The sequence below is a fragment of the Hemiscyllium ocellatum genome, chromosome 17, assembly GCF_020745735.1.
Source record: "Hemiscyllium ocellatum isolate sHemOce1 chromosome 17, sHemOce1.pat.X.cur, whole genome shotgun sequence".
NCBI classification, from domain to species: domain Eukaryota; kingdom Metazoa; phylum Chordata; class Chondrichthyes; order Orectolobiformes; family Hemiscylliidae; genus Hemiscyllium; species Hemiscyllium ocellatum.
Genome location: NC_083417.1, coordinates 50,970,931 through 50,994,146, shown reverse-complemented (window position 1 = coordinate 50,994,146; position 23,216 = coordinate 50,970,931). Strand labels below are relative to the sequence as shown.

The 23,216-nt window shown below is 38.0% G+C and overlaps 1 protein-coding gene across 2 annotated transcripts in view; it reads right to left on the bottom strand.

Moving 5' to 3' along the window:
* nfatc3a (nuclear factor of activated T cells 3a) overlaps positions 1–23,216 on the bottom strand; it is a 169,356-nt gene that overhangs the window by 27,911 nt on the left and 118,229 nt on the right. For both annotated transcript variants that reach the window (XM_060838146.1, XM_060838147.1), the window contains exon 9: positions 17,591–18,346. In XM_060838146.1, the coding sequence (XP_060694129.1) occupies positions 17,591–18,346 (756 nt within the window). The remainder of the gene's footprint in view (positions 1–17,590; positions 18,347–23,216) is intronic.

Genomic DNA, 23,216 nt, shown 5'->3' with positions numbered 1-23,216 from the left:
AGATGACAAAATTAGTGAGCCCAAATGCACAACTCCCTGGAACTGCCAGCAGTGTGTAGATTTAAATATTAAGTGGTATTTGAGTTTTCACACATTGAACATAATTGTCAGGAACACAATGCTATGCAAAAGTATTTGATAGACGATCACAAATTAAAAATAAATATTTTAGTAATCCATTTAACTGCAGTGGGTCTTTATAAAAAAATAGGAAATATCAAAAAAATGTATATGTCTAAATTATTTAGGAATACTACATTCTTGTTCAATATTTGTGAATACTCACACTAAAATGATAACCAGCTGTTTGGATCACATGTTAAAACCCAATGGGTAGGAGACTGTCCTACTTTAGGGTAGTATGTTTTAGAAATTCAACTTGGAAGAAAACCATAATTTTGGATTTTGTCTTGATCTAATTTATTGTATGTGAGCAGGGCAAGGTTGGAGATTATCAATAAACAAGCATTAAAAATGGCACTCATAATTCAACCATAAGCGAAACAATTTAGTTAAATCCAAATAATTTCCATGTAACATTATGTGCATATTTATAGGAGTATTATGTAAGATCTCAAATGGACCTAATATCCCTCAGCATCTCCATTAAAACCAAAAAAAATCTGCATGAACTGACATTAGCATCAGATCATATAAAATATGGATGACTGACCTTTTAGTCTTATTGGCCAATTTTATGACCTGAAATGGTTTTGAAAAAGGAACAAAGCACTGACTTAGAAAGACTGCAGGGTTCACCTCATCTTGCAGATTTACCAGGTTTCATGAGACTGACCTGGTTTAGATCAAACATAGTTGGAGTTGAAATTAATATGCTCCCTAAGGGCAATTCAACTAGTCAGCCAGACTCTGATCGAAGCATGAAAAGATCTTCATCTTGATTTATGCCATTATAAGAATCTTTACATGTTGGCGAAGACACTTTACTTGTAACTATAAAGCTTAGAAGTATAACCCCAGCAGACAACATAAAAACAAGCTGCTATTTACTGGAGTTTTTGGCAGACCAGAGTAGATGTAATTTTGAATGCAGAACAGAACAGAGGCTGACCAAGTTCTCCCAAGAAGCAAGGCACTTAGTTCAACAGCTCTGACTGAACAGAAGATTCAAAGTGTTGAGACTTTAACAGATAGCCGCATTAATTACTAATACTGATGGTTCAAGCAACCAACTGACAAACCACAGCTTCGATCCAAAAGATTACACCTCAAGCATATGTAATGGACTCTAAAGTGAACATTCCTTCATCCTCCTTTGCATGCATGCCCGTGGGTCCATGATTGCACGAAAGCTCTATGCTTGACTTCAGATAATCACTTTTCTTCTCTGAAACAATCAGCATCCTTTTCCGAAGCGTGCAAGGATAATTAGCCTTTTGCCAGCATATACAAAAGGTTCCTTCGCAAACTGGTTTAAGTCCATTAATGTGGTATTTGTATTGCACGTTATACGTCATTACCTCATTGCCATTTAAGACATGGCATTTTCCAAAAGAGATATTTCTCAGAGGAAAACAATATTCTACTTTCCTTAAAGCTGGTAATGTACTCTCTGCATCTTTGCTTAGGATGGTGTGCTGTCCTACTAAATAATTATCTCTACAAATTCAATACTTGTCACTTACTTGAAAAGTGCATGTGATCAGAAGGGATGATGCTTATATATTGTGCACATTTTGTCTAAAAGTCCCACAAAGTCTCCTTTGAATGGAAACTCCAATGAAATTTCAGTGAAAGCATGTACTAAAATGGACAGCGATAATTGAATGTGACATAATTACCTTTGCAAAAATAATTTAGTGCAAATAAAAGAACATATCAAATTGTAATATGGATCAAAATTTTATACTTCCATTATTAATTTACTTACACAATAAATATGGCAGATTTCCTCCTATATTGATGTTAGTGAATCAAATGAGATTTACAGCAGTTGATAATTTTACCATCACCATTAGTTTACTTTCTGGGGAAGCAATGGCGCAATGGTTTCATCATTGGATTAGTATTCCAGAGATTCAAGTAATGTCCTGAGGAAGTCTGAACACTGCCATGGCAAATGGTGGAATTTGTGCTCAACAAAAAATAAAATCTGGAACTGAAGTCCAATGATGACCATAAAACTGCTGCTGACTGTTGAAAAAACCCATTTGATTCACTGAAGTCCTTTAGGAAAGGAAACTGCTTACCTGGTCTGGCCTACTTGTGACTCCAGACCCACAGCAACATGGTTGACTCTTAAATGCCCTGTGGGGAGGGACAACAATTGTTGGCCTAGCCATTGTCATCCACAAACCATGAATGAATTTTTAAAAACAACCTTGCATTTAGGAGAAACTTAAAATTTTTGACATGTGGACAATTCTTTGTTTCCTGTGTAATAAATTGCCACGTGATAGCAGAATATCTTCAATTTGCATTCATATGAAAATCAGAAATTACAGGCACCCTACTCTACAAGCTTGGCAATGAAATGAAAATGTAGCATCAAAACTCTTCAATCAACCATATTATAAATTAAATACAAACAGCAATTAATTAAATGTATTTATTATAGGTGCTTGTATTATTTAATGTTATTAGCTCCCAAAGACACTTCATTCTAAAAATTTCAAAAGCTTACCAAGTAATTATTACTGTTAATCTTGATTAACTGGGTAAGACTGAAGGAAGCTTAAAGGTAATACTCAACATTCAGGGCCAATTGCTTATAATCTAGTTGCACTGTTTTAACAGCTGCGGCTACGTAGAGATTCCCTTTAGCTGCGTCAGATTATTTAGCAAAGTATATTTAGATTTGTCTGTGACAGAGCACAACCTGTGGCTGATATGGTGTCAACTTTCACCGTAACAGCAGCCTTCACCTATAATTAAACTGGATTATTATTGTAGTTGAGCAACAGCTGCAATCTCTGTACACTAGTATGATCAAAGCTAGTTATTTGGTGGACATAGGAACCTCATAATGACATTCAACAATGCAAATAAAATCATTTCAAGTAGATTCATCTTTTGATTAACCCTACAGAATTTATCCATTTGGTGGAATTGATCCGCAATATCTCTCAGAAGTGATGCGTCATTTCAAAAAATCTTTAGAACTATGAGTCTGTAAATTAACTACTGCTTTATACTAGCTAAGGGTGAAGAAGACATTGTATAAGCTCAATGAAAAATAAAAAAAGTGGTACTTCATAAAATCATAAGTCAAGAAGAGTATCCATAACTTATGGATGGAGATATTGAGACACAAACTGAAAATTTCAGTTAAAGAGATAGATTTTATTAAGTAATTGAAGAGCAAGGTGCCTAGACAGTTGAAATCAAGGACAAAAAATATTAAAATAAGGATTATGGGGAGTGCATTGAGGAACGCATAGGACTGCAAGGAAATGTAGAAGGAATGGCAAGGTGCAGATGGAATTGAAATTCTCATTATAATCAAATAGCCAAAAGCAGAATTAGTACCACTGTACTAGAGTGGATGAGCAAAACACTGGAGGAGTTTGATGTAGACGATCTTGTCAAAAGCTCCTAGTGGAGTGAAGGAAGGGTGACCCACTCTAAGTGAATAGCCATCGAGGATATAGATTGTGACATTTAGTTAGATCAACTGTGCTTTGGCAGAGGTAGAAACCTAAATGAAAGAAAGCAGGGATATAGATAAATGAGAAATTCATATATTTCTTTGAGTGGGAATTAAAAAAAAACAAGTTTGGATGAATGATACCTAAAGTTGTGGACATTTAAATACAAAGCAATAAGATAGCAATTTTCTCTTCAAATGATGACAATAGCATTTGCTAAATCTACTTTTGTCGCAAAATAACAAAATTAGGTTAGATATTACTCACATTCAACTACAAATGATCATTGCCAATTGCCCAAGTGTTATGCTAAGAACATAGAATTTTTCATCGTCAATGCACAATAATCACCTTTCAAGTTCTAGCAAGTTTGTACTTTACTCATTTTTTTAATAGAAAATACAAAAGGGTCCTTCTCGAAGAGTTATGCTTTTTTCATTTTACATTGAAGTATAGAAGAGTTCAGTTCTCTTCAGTTTTCTTAAAATATACCCAAAATTAGAAATGCTACCTGACCCAAAAAAGCAGAACAAAAATGCATAGCAATAATAAGGCAAATTCCAGATTAAAAAATATCATACATGCATCAGTTATAAATTCCACCAATCTATAGGATTTTGAAAAAACAACTAATATTTAAAATTTACCAAATGCATATCCTTCTTAATTATACAAATGTGGTGAACTACAAACAAACTCTAAAACTGCAAGCAGACTACATGCAGGTTTGTAATTAGTATATTTTCTACTTCTCTTACATGCATGGTACATGTTTCTACAAGAACTCCCACAGGTTTCTTTAATTTTGTTTGAAGCAATCATCCAAATTCAATTATTATATGTATTATTTGGAACTGAAAACTAGTCTCAGTAACAGTGACCGTGAAACTATCAATTGCTATGAATTGGATGGATCTTACTCGGTTGATTTATGATTCAGAGTGACACCAACAGCATGAGTTCAATTCCTGTACTGACTGAGCTCGTCCTGAAGATTCTATCTTCTCAAACTTGCCCCTTTCCTGAGGCGTGGAGATCTCAGATTAAACTCACCACCAGTCGTCTCCCTTTAATGAGCGCGCAGCCTGATGGTCTTCTGAAACTATGGCGACTTCACTTTATAAAAAAAACTTGCACTCAAGGCAGGAAGTCTGCCATCTTCACTGTTCTGACAACTCCAAACCACAGTAATAGGTACAAAGGAATTAGGAGTAAGCCATTCAACCCCTGGCACCTGCTCTGCGTTTAATACATTTGTGACTGACTGAGTTGTGGTCTCAACTAGACTTTCCTGTTTAATCCCCATTACCCTGGACTCACCAGCATTTTTAAAATCTATCCAAGATAGCCTTAAATAAATTAAATAACCCAGTTGCAACTTGAAGAGAATTCTCTCTTGGAAAAGAAATTCTACAGACTAACCAGCTTTACTTTAAATAAAAATTCTCAACTCAATATTAAAAGAAACCTCTATTTTTGAACCATGTTCTACAGTTTTAGTTGCTCCCACAAAAGGAAACAGGCATCCTATTCATCCTACCCAAGTCAAGAAACATATGAGTGAGAGTAATTACCTACATTAACCTAATGGATGGATTACATATGGCTACAGTGACAGAGGCCAAGCATTATAATCAATAAGTACAAAGAAGAGTGAGAGTGGTGGATGAATAGGTGGGAATGTAAGAAAGTCCATAGAAAGAGAAGTTGCTCTTGTAAACTAAGAAGGTATAGCAGTGATGTAATGCAGCTGACTCTTACTGCCCTCTAAAATGGCCATGCAAATCTCCCAATTCAAAGGCAAAGAGGGATGAGCAATAAATGCTATTTTGTGGATAGTGAAGGATAAAAGGTGTGACTTTTAGGCAGACAAACTTTATACTGCAGTTCAGCCCAATCTGATTCAAAACTGGAACAAACTAGAAGAGTTCAAGTGGAGAAATTTGAAAATAAAACTTTTCAGAATTGTTTATAATGGATTGGTGCAAGTGATTTTACAGCAAACAAGTATCTTTCAGCTCGTGTGGTTGGATTCAAAAGGTAGAAGTATTTCATTTCTGACTAAAGAAAACTTTCTGGAACCTGAACTGTATTGAACAGGATTTTCTTCCACCTTAGAACATAGTACTAGCAGTAACATTCCTATAGCTTTATCATATCATATTTTTTGGGAAATTTCTGGACTGGTGTTCGGCACACAGGTATTCAATTACAAATGTGTTGTGTGAAATCAGACTAAATAATCAAATGTATGCAGCACTCCATAATTAATGCAGGTCATAATTTAAATGCCTTCCATATCCAGCAGCCCAGAGATAGATAGCTTACAGCATCTTTGCTATCTTAACTTCCTTAAATATAGCTACAACTCAAATTTGAAATTACGTGTTTGAATGTCAATGTTATTTTTTCATTCATAAAAGCATCATATTCCATTATAAAACATTTATATCATAAAACTTTACAGATTAGCTCTACTTTTGTTTAAAAAAATCTCTGAAGACTGCATTTTAATTTATCCTCCTTCTTTTTGTAAGTATTTTCCCTTCCTTTCAAACAGCTGATTCCTTTTAATTGGACTGAGCGTACTGGGATATTACTGTTATGGTAATCAGCCATTTGCAAGTGGTTGTAGGGGGACATTACAGGTTACACCACTCCAGATCTGGTACTCTGGGCTGCATCCAACACAACTTCATTTCCAGCAGGGGTCACCAAATAATGAGCAGGAGCAGAAATGCTGACCAATTGCATACATTGGTTGTTACCTGGACTTAATAGCTAACTAAGCATGGTCTAAAAGATCAACGTTAGAATATTCTAGGCTTGCATATTAGCTGATAGTTCAAACTGAATAGCTATTACGTACAATGTATAACAAATGCTTCTTTCAAAGATGAGAAGATGCAGGTAATTCTTCTATAATGCGATTGTTGCTTTCTTGTGCAAACCATGCTATAGAAACTCATGCTTTAGAAACATGCTTCAAGTGGTGGCAACGTAATCGCGTTACAGTCAACAAGTATTTTAAAAGTTTGTACTTTAGAAATTGTCACCAATTTGTCAATCGTGTTATAGCGAATTTGCGTTCACAGAAAGTGCATTATAGTAGAAGGCCCTCAAACCATTTTATTCAGGAGTCACTGCAAACCATTAAAATTTATAAACAATGTACAGAAATAAAAAGTTAGCTCTTAAAATCTTCACTTTGAAGTAACAATTCTCAATGTTTCAAATTATAACAGCTATAGCAATTTTAAAGAAAACCAAAAAGAACAGATGTTTTGTTTTCAAAAAGAGTAAAAGCATCAACACTAATCAGGTTAGAACAGGAATGCACAACTGCACAACAGCTGTTTCAAATTAATTGAAAATTGCAAATTAAAAGGGAAACATTATGAGGGACTATTATTTTCACAAAAATAAAACTATTTTACACTCGTCATTATTGAAATACCATGGCTCGGAATGTTTTAAAATACTACTGCATTTATTTGTTGTATTTGAAATTATTGAGAATTGTAAGGAATTTATCTGTGGCTGTCCAACAAAGCAATACAGCTGTGAGGTGCCATATTTAGACATCTTTCTGCTTTCAGGCTCCACTCCATATTTGTTTTCGGTCAGGGTTTTATGCCATTACCCTTCAAGGTACCCATAAGGCAGCGCAGCTATTTACTCACAACTAAGTTTGGCTCATGAATGCCAAGGGGTGTCTACATGTCAGTAGGCCCGAATGCTGTACGTCTGGGTGCCAACCTTTCTCAGAGCTCCTTTGAAGTTTTAGCACCCCTGAGGAGGCAGGACTGAGTACTTCCTGTTGGAGGGGCTGACAAGAGATCGACATATTTTTTCACATTGCTGCTGGCCATGGATATAGGCTGAAAATAAGAAGCGAAAAAGCACAAAAAGATCGAAAGCATGCTCATACATTCACACACACGCACACCATGTGTTGGACATCTTGAAATATGTCACCTTTCCAGCAACCAAAGCAGTGGCAAACATACTAGTGGTATTCCTTTGAATTCAAATGACGAATTTGAGGGGGGAGGCAACCGAGGGACTCTATACATTTTGCCCAGATTTCGCTACACTCCAATTTTGCTATAGCACATTATCACAACATGGGAGACATTGTTGCAAGAAAGGCTAACTTGCTGGTATAGAAAACAGGTGTTCCAAGCTTTCTGTGATAGTGCTGAAAATGTGTTGCTGAAAAAGCGCCGGTCAGGCAGCATCCAGGGAACAGGAGATTCGACGTTTCGGGCATAAGCCCATCTTCAAGAAGGAGGAAAAGAGCTTCTTCAAGGAAGGCATCCTTGCAAGAGGATTCGCAGTAGGTTAGAATCTTCGAGTAGAAAGGAGGAAGAGAGCTTCTTCAAGGAAGGCATCCTGAGGAACAGAGCTTCTTCAAGCCCTTCCTGAAGAAGGGCTTATGCCCGAAACGTCGAATCTCCTGTTCCTTGGATGCTGCCTGACCTGCTGCGCTTTTTCAGCAACACATTTTCAGCTCTGATCTCCAGCATCTGCAGACCTCACTTTCTCCTTTCTGTGATAGCGGGAGTGATCAAACAGTTCCAATAGCTAGCCACCCACTCCTCAAGACATGCAGTCTTGGACTAGTAAGGTACTGACCTGCCACTGTTCATCTGCTTAATTGGACACATGAAGCCTCGTTTCTCTGCTCAACCAGTGTCCAGCATCCAACACAGCAAGCAAACAAACCAAAGATACCGACTCTTTTCTTGGCCAGTCGAAATATCGGGAACATGGTGCATACAATCGACATGCAACTTGCAGCTTATTGATAAAATGCACAAAACAGGAAGTTGATAGGCTGAACAGTGACATAGCTTCATTTCAAAAGACCAACCTTGCTGAGAACAGATTGTCAAACAATATTACACTTTCTCCTGCCAGACGAACAAGTTCAGAAGAAACATGTCAGCAAGGTGGAAGTTTCACTGTGAAAAACACACTGCACTTGATGACAGACCACCACAAATGGTTCAACAACACATTCAAAATGGCTGTAAATTGGGAGAGGGGAGTGTGCATGGAACTTGGGTGTCCTTGTGCACCAATTGCTGAAGGTAAGCATGCAGGTGGCAAAGGTGGCAAATGGTATGTTGGCCTTCACTGCGAGGAGGGATCTGTTGTTGCAGTTGTACAGGGCCTTGGTGAGTGCAGTTTTGGTCTTCTTTTCAGAGGAAGGATGTCTTGCCCTCGAGGGAGGGCAGTGAAGGTTGCTTATGCCCAAAATGATGATTCTCCTGCTCCTCGGATGCTGCCTGACCTGCTGCGCTTTTCTAGTACTACACTCTCGACTCTGGTCTCCAGCATCGGCAGTCGTCATTTTCTCCTGGTTGATTCTGGGGACAGTGAACTGATGTATGACGAGAGATTGACTAGGTTAGGATTGTTTTCGCCCAGACGTCAGTTGAGTGGTGGTGGTGGGTTGGGGTGGGGTGGGGGAGTCTCAGAGACTCAAAATTCTAACAGGACTGGACAGGGTAGATGTAGGGGGAATGTTCCAGATGGTGGATGCATCCAGAACCAGGGGTTACAGTCTGAGTATTTGGGGTGGACCATTTAGGCTAGAAACGAGGAGACATTTCTTCACCCAAAGAGTGGTGAGCCTGTGGAATTCACTATAACAGGAAGTAGCTGATGCCAAAACATTGAATGCATTCAAGAGTTGGCTAGATTTAGCACTTGTGGCAAATGTGATCAAAGGTTATGGGGAGAAAGCAGGATTAGGGCAGAGTTAGACAACCAGCCATGACTGTGATGAATGGTAGAGCAGATTTGATGGGTTAAATAACCTCCTCCACTTCATATCTTCTAAGTTTCCTCATCCACCTCAACTCAAAGAATCAATTAACCTCATAAGTTTCTGTGTTATAATGGGCCACACGGTAAACCTAGAGGTAAAATGCCACTTCAGTTATCAGCAATTCCTCTATTTGGAACATCTTTAGCTCCTCGAATATTTCAGCACAAGAGTGGGTACAGACCATGATGCAAAGCTCGCCCACTTCCGATATCATGACCTGGGAAAGATAAATTAGAATGGGGACAGACATTCCTTGAACTGGGAAGCTTCTGTATTCAAAGCAGAAATGCCAGCCATATTGTCAATCCAGATAAAAACAACAGTTCCATGATTCAAATGATTCCTCTCCAGCATTCCCAAGTAGAGTACAGAAACAAAACCGAACATACTTTGAGGCACCATCCATGGTAGTGTGCTCTCAATATATGAGGCAAAAGTGGAATAATGCTGACTAGTTCAAAGCTAATATCACTGTGGAGTAACCTAACACTGAAGCTGAATGGCCCATTCTGAATAATTATAAGAGATTTGAACAAGAAAATTCATTTCATCAAGAGTCATAGAATCCTAAGAGTCTCAGCACGGAAACAGAATCTTCCATTTAACGCATTCACACTGACCAGATATCCCAATCTAAGAGTCCCATTTTCTAGCATTTGGCCCATATCCCTCACAATCCTTCCCATCCAGATGGCTTTTAAACGTTGTAATTGTACTCACCTTCTCCACTTTCTCTGGCAGCTCATTCCAGATATGCATCACCCTTTGCGTAAAAAAGTTACCCCTCACATCCTTTATAAATTTTTCCTCTCTCACCTTAAACCTGTATCCTCTAGTACTGGACTCCACCAGCCTAGGAAAAAAGACAGGCTTTGGCTATTCACTCTATCCATGCAACTCATGATTTTATAAACATCTATAAAGGTCACCCTGCAGTCTCTGACACTCCAGGAAAAAGTCCCACATTATTTAGCCTCTCTCTATAGCTCAAACCCTCCATTCCTGGCAACATCCTTGTAAATCTTTTTGTGCACCCTCTCCAGTTTAACAACATCCTTCCTATAGAAAGGCAACCAGAACTGTAAACAGTACTCCAAAAGAGGCCTCACCAATGTGCACAGCGCAACATGACATCCCAACTCCTATGCTCAAATGTTATGAACAATGAAGGCAAGCATGCCAAACACCTTCTTCACCACCCTGTCAATCTGAGATTCCATTTTAACGCAACTACGTGCCTGCAGCTCAATGTCTCTTTGTTTAGCAACACTTCCCAGGGCCTACCATAATCCTGCTATAGTTTGCCTTACTAAAATGCAACACCTCACATTTATCTAAATTAAACTCCATCTTCCACTTCTCAGAGCAGTGGCCCATCTGATGATGGTCCCATTGTTATCTGAGATCATCTTCTTTGCTGTACCACCTATTTTGGTATCATCTACAAACTTAGAAATCATATCTCCTATGTTCACATCCAGGTGTTTTATATAATTGACAAAAAGCAGTGACAGCAGTGATCCCTGGGGCACATCAATAGTCACAGACCTCTTGCCCGAAAAACAACTCTCGACCACCACCTTGTCGCCTACGTTCAAGCCAATTTTGCATCCAACTGGCTCGATTCCCCCAGATACTATATGATCTAACCTTACTAAACAGTATACCAGGCGAAACTCTGTCGAACGCCTTACTGAAGTCCATATAGACTTCTATTACTCTCCTTTATTAATCTTATCATCTCTTCAAAGCACTTAGTGAGACATGACCTCCAACTCAGAAAGCCATGCTGACTATCCCGAATCAGTCCTTGCATTTCTAAATACGTGTAGACCTTGTCCTTCAGAATCCCCTCCAACAACTTATCAGCCATCGATGTAAGGTTCACTGGTCTACAGCTCCTTGGCCTTTCTTCACAATATTTCTCAAATAACTGAAGTTAAATCCAACAGTCTGCTGTACAATCTGCTATTTATTACTAGATATAGCTCTGCCATACTATCAGATAGATGTTCTTCAACACAGAGGCTGTCAGGAGCATATATGAAACAACCATAAAGGCAACAGGTCCACAAAGAAAATAACTCCACTGAAAACAAAAACGCTTACCAAAAACCAATTGGAGAGATGGATGGTACACCATCCCGAGGTGTACTCAAGGCACAGCATTGTCACTGAGGAAGCTCTGAACAACATAGAATACTGGTTCCCAAACATTTCAAGACTAAGATCCCATTTTGAGGCTGCAAAATTGTTATGAAAACCTTAGTAAGCAATTGATGAGTGGACCTATGAGAGTAGAGGAAGCCTGGTCAGTTACTGCTGTTTGGAACTCATGACCCCAGAATTTCAGCTTGTGGGCCAAGTTGGAGTCCTCATCTCCACTTTAGGAAACACGGCTATAGAATGTTTAAGTGTAGTGACAGAGCCAGATATGAAACTCGCACTCACTTCGTGAAGGTATGGAATGTCTTGCCACTGTCAAATCTCCAGGTGCTGATGCCATATAACCTAAACTCACTCAGTGCAGAAAGCCACGTTCCTGCAGCATTTGCCCAAATTTCTTGGTTTCTGCTGGAGAAAGGTTGCTGTACCCAGGACAATGTGGGTGACATGGTTAGCACTGTTGCCTCACCACACCAGGGACACAGATTCATTCCAGCTTTAGGTGACCGTCTGTGTGGGGTTTTCACATTCTCCCCATGGCTGCATGTGTTTCCTGCAGAGGCTCTGATTTCCTCCCATCGCCCAAAGATGTTAGGTGGATTGGTCATGGTAAATTGCCCATGTGTCGAGGGATGTGCAGGCTCGGTGAGTTAGCCAATGAAATGCAGGGTTACAGCAATAGGGTAGTCAGGGTGAGTCTGGGTGGGATGCTCTTCAGAGGGTTGATGTCGACATGATGGGCCGAATAGTCTGCTTCCACACGACAGGGATTCTAAGATTCTACGTGATTCAAATATTGCAGCCCTATACAAGAACAAAGGAGACAACAGCAATTGTAATAACCTGAGGAAATTTCCTTGCTAGGCACCATGGGAAAAGTATGTGCCTGTGCTGCCTTTGTTTGAATACACCCATCTCGAATCCCACTGTGGTTTCATAACTGTAAGATCTACCAACATCATGTCCTTCTTAGTGGTCTCCTTTGGTCATGGCACAGCCAAACTATGTGTTACCTTGGTCAATTTCACTTAGGCATCTGATCGTGTAGCAGTGACAGTCCATTTAAATTGCTCGAGAAAGTTGGTTACCAGCAGAAACTAACCCATCTGACCTCTCTCCATGACATGGTGATGAGGAATATGATGATAGGGAAATTTCAGAAACATCTGAAATCCACAGAACAGTTTAAACAGGATTGTGTTCTGGCACGGGTATTCTTTGACATATTCTTCTCTTGACTCTCGTTGTATACATTCAGGTAATCTGAAGGGTGCCTAATTACGCACCATAACCGGCAGGAAACTGGCCTGAATCTTAAGCAAACAAGTTTGAACAAAGATCTGCACTCAATGCTGATGTTGTGGCACTTACATTCCATAATGAGGAACAGCTGCAGTAGCAAACAGATGGATTCTCTCAAGCCTATCCATGACATTACTTGACAAAATCTGACGCCAACTCAAGGTTGAAGAAAGTACCAATTCCATCAGTAAAGCTCATTGCTAAGCCATTGCTCTGTACTGGTGTGGCCACATTCATCAAGGAAAGGGAGTCTTGTATCCAAAGACCATCTATTTGGCGAACTGGCCAGTGGGTCATCATTGCTTGGTGCTGACATTTCTCTAAAGGATACCTGCATTTGAGATATGAAGTGGATAGATACTAGCTGCTTACTTGGGGGTAGGGGGGTTGTGGGGGTGTGGACAGTCTGTGGCTGCTACGACTGAGTTTTGGAGGGGAACTGAAATATTTGAGCAGAAACAAAAAAGCTTAGCTGTCTAACAGGACAACCCAGGAAAAACAGAGGCCATTGAATTGTACTTCTTCTCAGTCAATATCTTCCTTTGCAGTAAATGTGGTAAAGATTTCCATGCCAGAGCAGCGGTGTCGTAAGCCCTCCAAAAGAGGGGACTTCCACCATGCTATGAGACAATGCAGAAGGCTGCCCCAAGTGAGTTGCCATAATATGGTGAATTTTAAAAGCTGCAATTTTATATTTCAATGTATTGTTGTTCTACATTTTCATTGTTTACATGAAAAATAGATTAGTCAAAGTGTGATTCAGTGAGAAGCTGATCAAAATTACACATGGTTGCATAAATTAGATATTTGTAGGAAGCTGATGCTTTTTAACACTGAAGTATTTTTCATAAAAATGCATTTAACCGTTAGTCACCAAAACTGGCAATAAGTTATTTAGAATGCTGAAATCTTAAAATAAGATAGACTTCAAAAGTTGGTTATATTTGTGAATTTTTTTTAAAAAAAGAATTAACCCTCTATACGAAACAAAAGACTTCCTTCAACTGCAGGTGGATTCCAACCACATGTTGATATCATTACTCAGACTGCCTGTTTCTGCATGAGTAATATTGCTCAACTCAGTCCCTTCTTTGGCTCAGCTTTTGCTAAAACCCTCATCCATTTCTTGGTTCTACTCTCCTTAAACCTGACGTCACCCAGAATTCTGATGCCCATGCTCTCTGTACTTATCCAAGTCCCATTCAGCTGTTAATCACTCTTGTTGATCTACATTGCTTTCGGTTAAGCAACACCTTGAAAGTGTAAGATTTTCATTCTTCAGTTCAAATTCCGCCAAGGCCTTGCCCTTTCCCTGTAATCTCAAGTATCACAATTTGTCAAGCTATCAGTGCTTCTCTGTTCCTGGCCTCTTGAGTTTTGTTCATTTTAATCTTACCACCAGCAGCACCATGCCTTCAGTTAACAAGCCTCTAAGTTCTGAAGGTCACTTCCTAGACTTCTCTTTCCTGCTTTAAAATGCTACCTTAAAACCTCTCTCTTTGATCAAGTGTTTGGTCATCTGCAGTAATACTTGTATCAAATGTTGCCTTATGTTCTCCCTGCAAAGCACCTTGGGATATTGTTAAATGGTTAAGTGGTTCTATGAATAAAATGTTTGTCATGGATCTCATTTAAGGCTCACAGAGTTTTGATGAATCAGGTAACTCACCACATATAAACTTGGAGTCAATTCAAAAATTAATATGAATTACTGCTTCTTGGTTAGAAGAAACAGGCAAAAAAAGTTATTTCTAAAAAAGCAGAAAGAAATGCAATGTATCAAAATGGTATGGGCTGTTTTCATTTACATTTACAAATCTCATACGGTGACAGTCACCCTAAGCTATCAAGGGTAAGTTACGCTGCCTATTAAATGCCACAGCATTATCAGAGCCTATCAATACTGATAAATCAAACTTAACTTTTATAATACAGAATTATTACATCAATGATTTAGATACGAGCTATTTGTGAAAACTTCAATTCACTCTTGACATTATATTCCCTAATCTTCATCAAAAGGAAGGTTAAAGGTCAGATCTAAAGTCTCGATGACACAACATGTTGCAGGCAGTAAACTGCTGACTATGTCATGCTTGAATTTCACAGCTGTGATGGAGTTTGTGGGGTTTTGCAAGATGTTGGAAATGGTTCTGGGGAATGACAGAACTAGGGGAGTTAAGGGTTTGGTTGCACTGGACAAGGACTGCAGAGATTGGTAGTTGTGGATGGTTGGATTATGTTTGAGATTATTTTTGAGATCTGTCAGTAAGAGGAATGTCAGATACCCAGGACTGGCAACATCTGGAAGCATCGGCGGTACTGGAGCAGTACCTAAGATCCATTTCCCTTCCAATTGTTACCTGCTTCTTCAACTTACATCACAATGATCAGGAATCCAAAACATCCAATTTCTTGAAAAAAAAATCTGTTTGAAGCTAGAAGTAATGTAGGGCTTTAAATATTTACAATACCAGTAACATGACTAAGTATTTGAATGTTTACAATAAATATTGGTAGATTACAGTAGATTAAGACTACCATGCATTTCTTTTCAAAATGATGACTATGAACAAAACTTACTTCGTTGGAGTTGAACCAAGTCTGAAAGATTTCACATCAATCTGAGGTTTCCAAATTTACATTTGCAGATGAATGCACACCATCACCACCACCATCTCACACGATGAAGATTAAGCGGTTTAATTTTTTTCCTTAATTATTGGCAGGTCAATATCCTGAAATTTCCCTTTATAAGCTTTCCACCATCTACAATACTCATGTCAGAAAAGTTGAAAAATCTAACACTTTCACAACTCAAGAAGTTCAACATAATCCAGGACATGGCTGTTAATTTCACTGGCATCTGAGACATGGGATTCAATATCTAGCACCAACCAATATACTGTGATTCCAGTAGGTGTGATAGGCAGGACACACTACAGCAATTTACCAAAGTTGCTTTGACAGTGTCTCCTTCCCCTATAGCCAACATGAACATGAATAGCAATGTTGTGGGAATACCATCACTCTTCCAAGTTCTCTTCAAAATTAGAAACAATTCTGATTTGAATATTTTTCACTTTTCCTCTATATCTCTGGCTATCAAAATCCCAACTATCACTATTGTGGACGCACCACCAAAGGATTTGGCAGTAGTTCAAGGAGACTACTAAGTAAAGCTATGAAAATGCATTAATAAAGGTTTGGAAGCAGCCTTAAAACACAGAAAAACAAGCTTTCAAAATAGAAATACTTCGGCTTCATGCAGAGTTTGCAATTAAATCAATTCTTTTGGTAAGTATTACAAACCAAAAATAAATTAAAATGATGAATATTGCTGAATTCTTTGTATTTCTGGAAGAAACTTTTTTTTAAATTCATGATTTTGGTATAGAAATGTAAGTGTGTCTTTAAAGGATCACGTACAATCCCAACATCTGAAAACAAACGAGTTAATTTGAGTGCAAGCTTACTGATTTTATCATTAACTTGGCCGGCACTACAGAATTGTCTAGAAGTGGCAACAAAGTGTGAGGATTTCAGTGCCTTATAGATTATCTTAACTTTGAGTCTGTATTATAACTAAATTGCGAAATACATTAAATACATATACTTACAAATAACAACACTTTAACCATGATACATGATTCTTCATTTTTACAGAGCAAACAGAAAAAGTGGAGGTGTTAAAATGCACGGCTCTTAATAAAATGACCTATACCAAGTGCTGGAATTCTTTGCAATGTCTTTTGAACTTGTATTACAGACACATTATAACTTATGAATTTTCACTCCACAGGTGGCTATCATAAAACAGGAAATCCCTCCCGAACATTTCATGCAAAAACACAACATTTTGCATACATGGTGTAACAACTTTGGAAATTTACATGAGTTTACTTTTCAGTAGCTTAATTTCTGGCTCATAAATATGTTTGAGTTTTTGCTAAGCTCATCAAAATAAGACTAATATACACAGGCATGAAACAATGCAGAAACCAAATTAATGTTAAGTCTGTGGTATTAGTTCAGTTTGTCCTAAGTTAATACTTAGGTATTGATGGGTCAGACTCTTGCTATTAGTTTACAGAAAGGGAAAAATTATTAGATCATTAAACCAGTTTCCGTTAACTACACAGCTTTTCCCTTGTTCGATCCTCCCCTCTCCACTTTTTCCAGCCTTTGGCTATGCGCATAACTATTATATCTCTTACATTTGCCAGCATCAGTGAAAGAAAACACTTTCTCTCTTCATAGATACTACCAGAAATGTGGAATATTTCCTGTAATTTTATTTTGTTTTATTTAATAATGTTTTTTTTTACCATTAACCTTATTGTAGCATTTTACTTTGAAGCTACCTTTAATAAGACTTTATCACGTTCTTGGTCAGTCCAACAAATAAAAAATATTTAAACCGATTATTTCTATTTAGTTTCTAATTAAAAGGATGTGCTTGGTTTGCGTAGGCAGCACTACGAAAAACATGATAAAAGATAAGACAACTGTTTTTCAGTCAACAGTTATAGAATTGCATATGAAGCACAATTTCCAAAGATAGTCCAATTTACTTATGTATCAGGCATGTTGTTTTCTAAATCTGTATGGTAATTCATTAGTGATGTCTTTTTAACAATAGAACACAAGTTTAAAATAAATTCAAATTACTTACCATCATCAAGTGTAATATCCTGCAGGCCAATGGCTTGAAAAGGTAATTCACTATCCTCTGGCTCTTGTTTAATGTTCAGGGATTCTCTCTCTGGTGTTGAGAATGATGATGGGTCACACACACTATGATGTGTCAGCGGAGGAGGTGCGGACAGACATCCTAAACTTGAACTCTGTAGTGGTGATGAAGTTTGTCCAGAGTGTGGAGAATGTCCCAAAGAGTGAGCTGTTGTTGGAGATGGTGATGAAGCTGTACCTGGATTTGGAGAACAGTACATTTGCTGCATTTGTTGACATCCTAGGTTGATTTGAAGTGGACCAGCTACATCAGGCTGATAAGATAATTTTTCATATCTCTGGCTAGAAACAGAGTCCATGGGAAGACCTGGCTGTCCATTATACATCATGTTAGATTGCATAGGCTGATAAGAAGGCCTGATTGGTGGAGCTGGTGTTGGGAAAGACTGGTGACCCAAGGGAGGCATAATGGAACATTCCGAACCTGGACTAATGCTTCTTCCCAAAAGATGTGGCACACATGTTGCCGATGGAGAAATCATAGGTGCGTAACTCTGTTGCATTGGAGGGCCAAGGTTCCTCTGTGAAGTAGGTGCCAAATTTTCATGAGGGTGGCCAGTATCTGAGGAAGGCAGCTGAGACCCAACTTGATGTAGACCAGCAGTGTGCGCAACTGGCATTGGAAGGGTGGGAATAGTGGGCAATTCTCTCTCATCTGTATGCTCCCGTTTGATTAAAACTGCAAAGAAATAAAATAGATAGATTAAGTTGTATAGAGATTAATATATGCCTTAAAAGCATTCCAGTTTCTCACCATTTTTGCTGATAGCACAATCGAGTGTAGTGTTATGGTATCTAAAGTATTAGCTCATTTGAATTTGTTACCAAACAATGCAGAAAACTGTGAAGTCAAGCAGCATTCTATGACTGAAGTAAGCAAGCTGGCTGTACAGTATCGAATGAGTATTACATTTCCAATTGTGCAATCATACAATTGAAATGTTAAATTAAAGCCCTGCCTGACTACTGTGTAGTTTGCAAGGACAAAGATCCAATAAAACTATTCAATGAGGTGTAAAACTCTCTCCATTGAAATCACAAATAAAAATAAATTGTCTATTTTACTTCAATTTCAGGCTCTAACTGCTTGCAGTATGGGATTGCCACGTAGAGTGAGGTAACATTACTTCATGAATTGAATTCTTCGATATCAAATGTAATGGGATAAGAAAGATGCAAGTGTACATTTTTGTTTTGCTGATCACTGCTAATTCCCAAAACCATACCCAGTTGACTATTCATTAGCAGGGATCACAGGCAAATAAGTGTTAACTAGCTATGCAAACAGAAGATTTCACACTGAATGTTATATGAAACGCCATTGGACAGAGATCAGGGCTCTGGAAACCAGCCCATTTCTTTCTTTCTTAGCCCAAGTAAACACTCCTACTCTGATCAGTGAATTAAGCCAGGGACCAAATTAGTGATCTGTGGCTCTACATCATTCAAGGTAGTACTTTCATTTAGTGAGACATTAATAGTGAAGTCTTAACTCAGGTCTTCAGAGAAAAGTAATACAAACTACACTAAAGTACAATCTAAAAATCACACTCACTCCAATGACTGTTCAGCTCCTGCATTCTTTCCTATTATACATAAACTGACATATCAAAACTCAGGAGTATAGTGATCATTCAGTAAGACATCTACATAATACAAGCAGACTGTAACAGAAAGCACCCGTTCTTTCATGCCAACTCTGTCCCATAACTTCCAAATGGAACCTTAAACTGGGCCCACAAGATTCCAATATAAATTACATCATACACATATCTGCAATATTCAATATAAATAAGCAAAAAACCAACAGTGTAGGGCATTTTATTTTATAAATCAAAGGCACTGACCCTTCAAGAGTAGTGTTCACAAACCCCTATGGCAGAACTACTAAATGCTAAGCATGGAAGTGATAACTCACATCAAAAGGGACAAAAGATTATATTTAAAGTTGTTTAAATTTTAGTTTGAGAGTATTTAAATGGATAACTTAAAATTGCTTCACAATCATGTCAGTTATCCTACTTTTTGTCAAATTTATCAATTGGTAAAAGGATAAAACAGCAATTGCTCCTGTTAGGAAACAAAAAAGTCTGAGCCAAGTCATATTTTGCACTGTAGCAAGATGGCATTTCAAAATTTAGAATGTGGCTCCAATTAAATATTATCAAATAGCTTGTAACAAATGGTAGCAGCTGCATTGAACACTGCTACTCAACTCTGAACACACTTCTAATACTCTATATAACAGCTTCACATTCAACAGTTTAAATATTTTGATATTTTAGAATTAACATGCTTTTCTTGTGCAGGTTTATGAATTTAAATTTACAATTGAAGTATTTGATAAACAAATAGGTTGCTGCCTCATTGGAATACAAAAAAAAATTTCCAATGACAGTTTCCTAGAAAATATTTGAAAAGGCACTAGCAGATTTTTCATGACATTTCTCACTTCCTTGATAGATATTTTATTATAATGACAGCAAGGTTACACTATGTAACCTTGCACAACTATTTATATCTTTGCACCATTGCTTCATAAAGATGTAACTGACATCTCTATTTCCATACTTAAAAAAGTACACAATCCATTGCAAATCTAGTATTTCAGTTGAAATTATCAGTTGCTAAAGTTTGTTTCTTGCATCCCTAAAATTCCAAACATCATATTAAAAAATTTGTCTTTTATTTAAATTGCATCTAAAAGCCATTGCATACAAATTAATCTCCTGGCTACTAACTCAAATCTTTAGTTGGATATGTGACAAGCACTCAAAAAGACAATAGCTAACATTTGTTCAAATCCTGAGAGGAAACTCTATAAAAAAAAAGGGATTTTTAAAATAAGTTTAAAAACATTTATCACAAAGTTACAGTATAACTGTTCTAAACCTTTTATATCCTTTCACTTAATTCCATGTAGAGAAACTAGCAAAGACATCAAAACAGAGAAATGCGGCTTTCCCAAATGGCAAGGAAATCAAAGCTAATGCAGGAATTTTCTAACAGACATTGAAAAGCATGATTTTCCAGACCTGCAGACTTCTTGTTTCCTGTGGCAGAATGGTTTGTAAATGAGCAAGTATCATTCCAAAAGGAATGGAGCTGGGCTTGGAGGTGGAGTTGGTGGGGGGGTGGAGGGGGTTGAGGATGAGAAGGAGTGTTTGAGCAAGACAGAGTAAATAATATTTGCAGATGCAATGAAAAATAGTTTCTGCTTTGGCAAAGGGTAACAATTTTGTATCACTTCGCTGGCTTCTAAAATAAACCGATTCTTAAAACTGACGATTTGAGACAAGTAACCAAAAAGACTTGGCTGCTTTAAGTGTTCAGGTGACAACACAAGCCTACACATTTCACAGCGCTTTCCCATTGCTTTGGGTGCCATACGCCCACATATACACTGCTGTTAGTGACAAACAGTTTGCGACATGTTCAAGTCTCAGCCTCTGCCAGTTTAGCAGGAGACCGTGGTTTACAGATAATAACTGGTTACTGCTTAGCAATACAACAAGCCACTTCCTGCCAACACCTGTCCTGATACAGTATTGGTCCACTAAATGTTTCTCACAATGAAAACAGGAAATGTATCAAGTGGGCTGTGTTATGAGCACTCGACCTTGGTAAAATATCATTATTCTGTAGCCCTATGGTAATATAAGAGCAAAGTATTATCATCACAAACAGACATAATAGAAAAAGTTAATTCTCTCCTATTGGCTATAAAGAAAGAGTACAGTTAAAATTGAGTGACTCCATTTACTGCTGATTTCTTGCCGACAGAAGAGTGAATGAGGCTTTTGCTAGATTTCTTAGTGAACCTAACTATAAACATAAATCATTATCCCACAACTGACATGCAACTCAGTGGCATATTCCTGTGCAGTAATACTCATCCAGATTAAACTCTAGGCTCACCACTTCCCAATTTCAACACCCCGCCCGTCCTAACATATCTTACTATGTGCTGCTGTTCTTTGCATTAGCAGACTTGCCTTTGCTCACCACTGCTCAATCCCTACTCCTTGCATTTTTGAATATTCCAACATTGCTCAATTTGATTAACTATATTAAGATTAGAACTGTGCTGGAAAAGCACAGCCGGTCAGGCAGCATCCGAGGAACAGGAAAATAGACGTTTCGGGCAAGAGCTCTTCATCAGCCCTTCATTCCTGATGAAGGGCTCCTGCCTGAAACGTCTATTTTCCTGTTCCTCAAATGCTGCCTGACCAACTGTGCTTTTCCAGCACTACTCTAATCTTGACTCCAGTCTCCAGCATCTGCGGTCCTCACTTTCACCTATATTAAGATTAGTACTAGTTATCTTACTCTTCAGAAGTGCCATCATTGTGTAATGAATGAGAACAGCAAACTTTTAGAAAGGAACAGCGAGGCATCAAAACAATCAAGGAATTCTTATAACAACAAAGCCCAAACTGCATTACAAAATCCAATTATTTTTTATTCTATTAATTTTGATTTCTTCCCTTCACCCCCCAAGAGAAGCTTTCCTACTTAAATGTAAATCCTCTGCCACTGATGTTCTGGATAAGTTTTGCTGTGCTATTTATCCAAGAGATCTCACATTGCGAAAGTTTTGGGAAGCTATTTTAAATAAATGTAAGAGGATATTCATGGTGAAATATATTTTTTATATAAAATTGAAAACAGCTCCAAATATAACTTGAATTTATCAATTAAGCAAACAAACAAACTCATTGTGTCCCAAGTCAGCTAATGCAATAGTGGGAGTACTACAAATGGATTCAGTATCTTTGCATGCAAGCAGAAGAAAAACTGACAGTTGATCAGAATCCTTGCTTCTGAATGTTTTCCACCAAATCAACACCAGTAAGAATGAATACCTTCATTAGAGCAAGGGAAACACTTGACAGGAAATATACAGCATCTTTCACAAATGATCAACAGTCTAACAGCTTTTCTCATCTCTGATCTTGATCTCACTGTTCACCCCATGCTTGCCATTTGTCAATCATATTTCCACAGTCCAAAAGTATGGCTTCATCTTACAAATCTATTATCAATAAAAGAGTGAGAATAAGACAACATTTTAAAAGATCCCAGCTACGTGAAAGACAGCTCAACAACTTCATGAAAACTATTCACATATGACTTGGTTTAGCCAAAATTGGAGGGGGGGGGGGAGGGGGCATTAAATCACACCAACGAATGTAAAATCCAACAATTATCACTGTCTTTTCACACTGTTAAATTGTCAAAGTACAATGTGGTCATCTGGACGTTTAAATAGGTGAAAGAAAAACCTGCTATAGTAATGGTTATCTGACTTGGACATACATATTGGGTCAGAGCTTATCATAAAAGATGAACAAACATTATTAAAGTTCACTTTATTTCAATGAGTTTATATTCAGAGAGGAACCTAGGTGGATGGAAGGCATATCAGCAGGTGAGTATTTGGAGATAGCGACCACAACTCAGTAACATTTAAGATAGTTGCGGAAAAGGATAAGGGCGGGCTAGGAATAACCGTGTCAAAACAGGGGAAAGCCTAATTTTACTAAGAT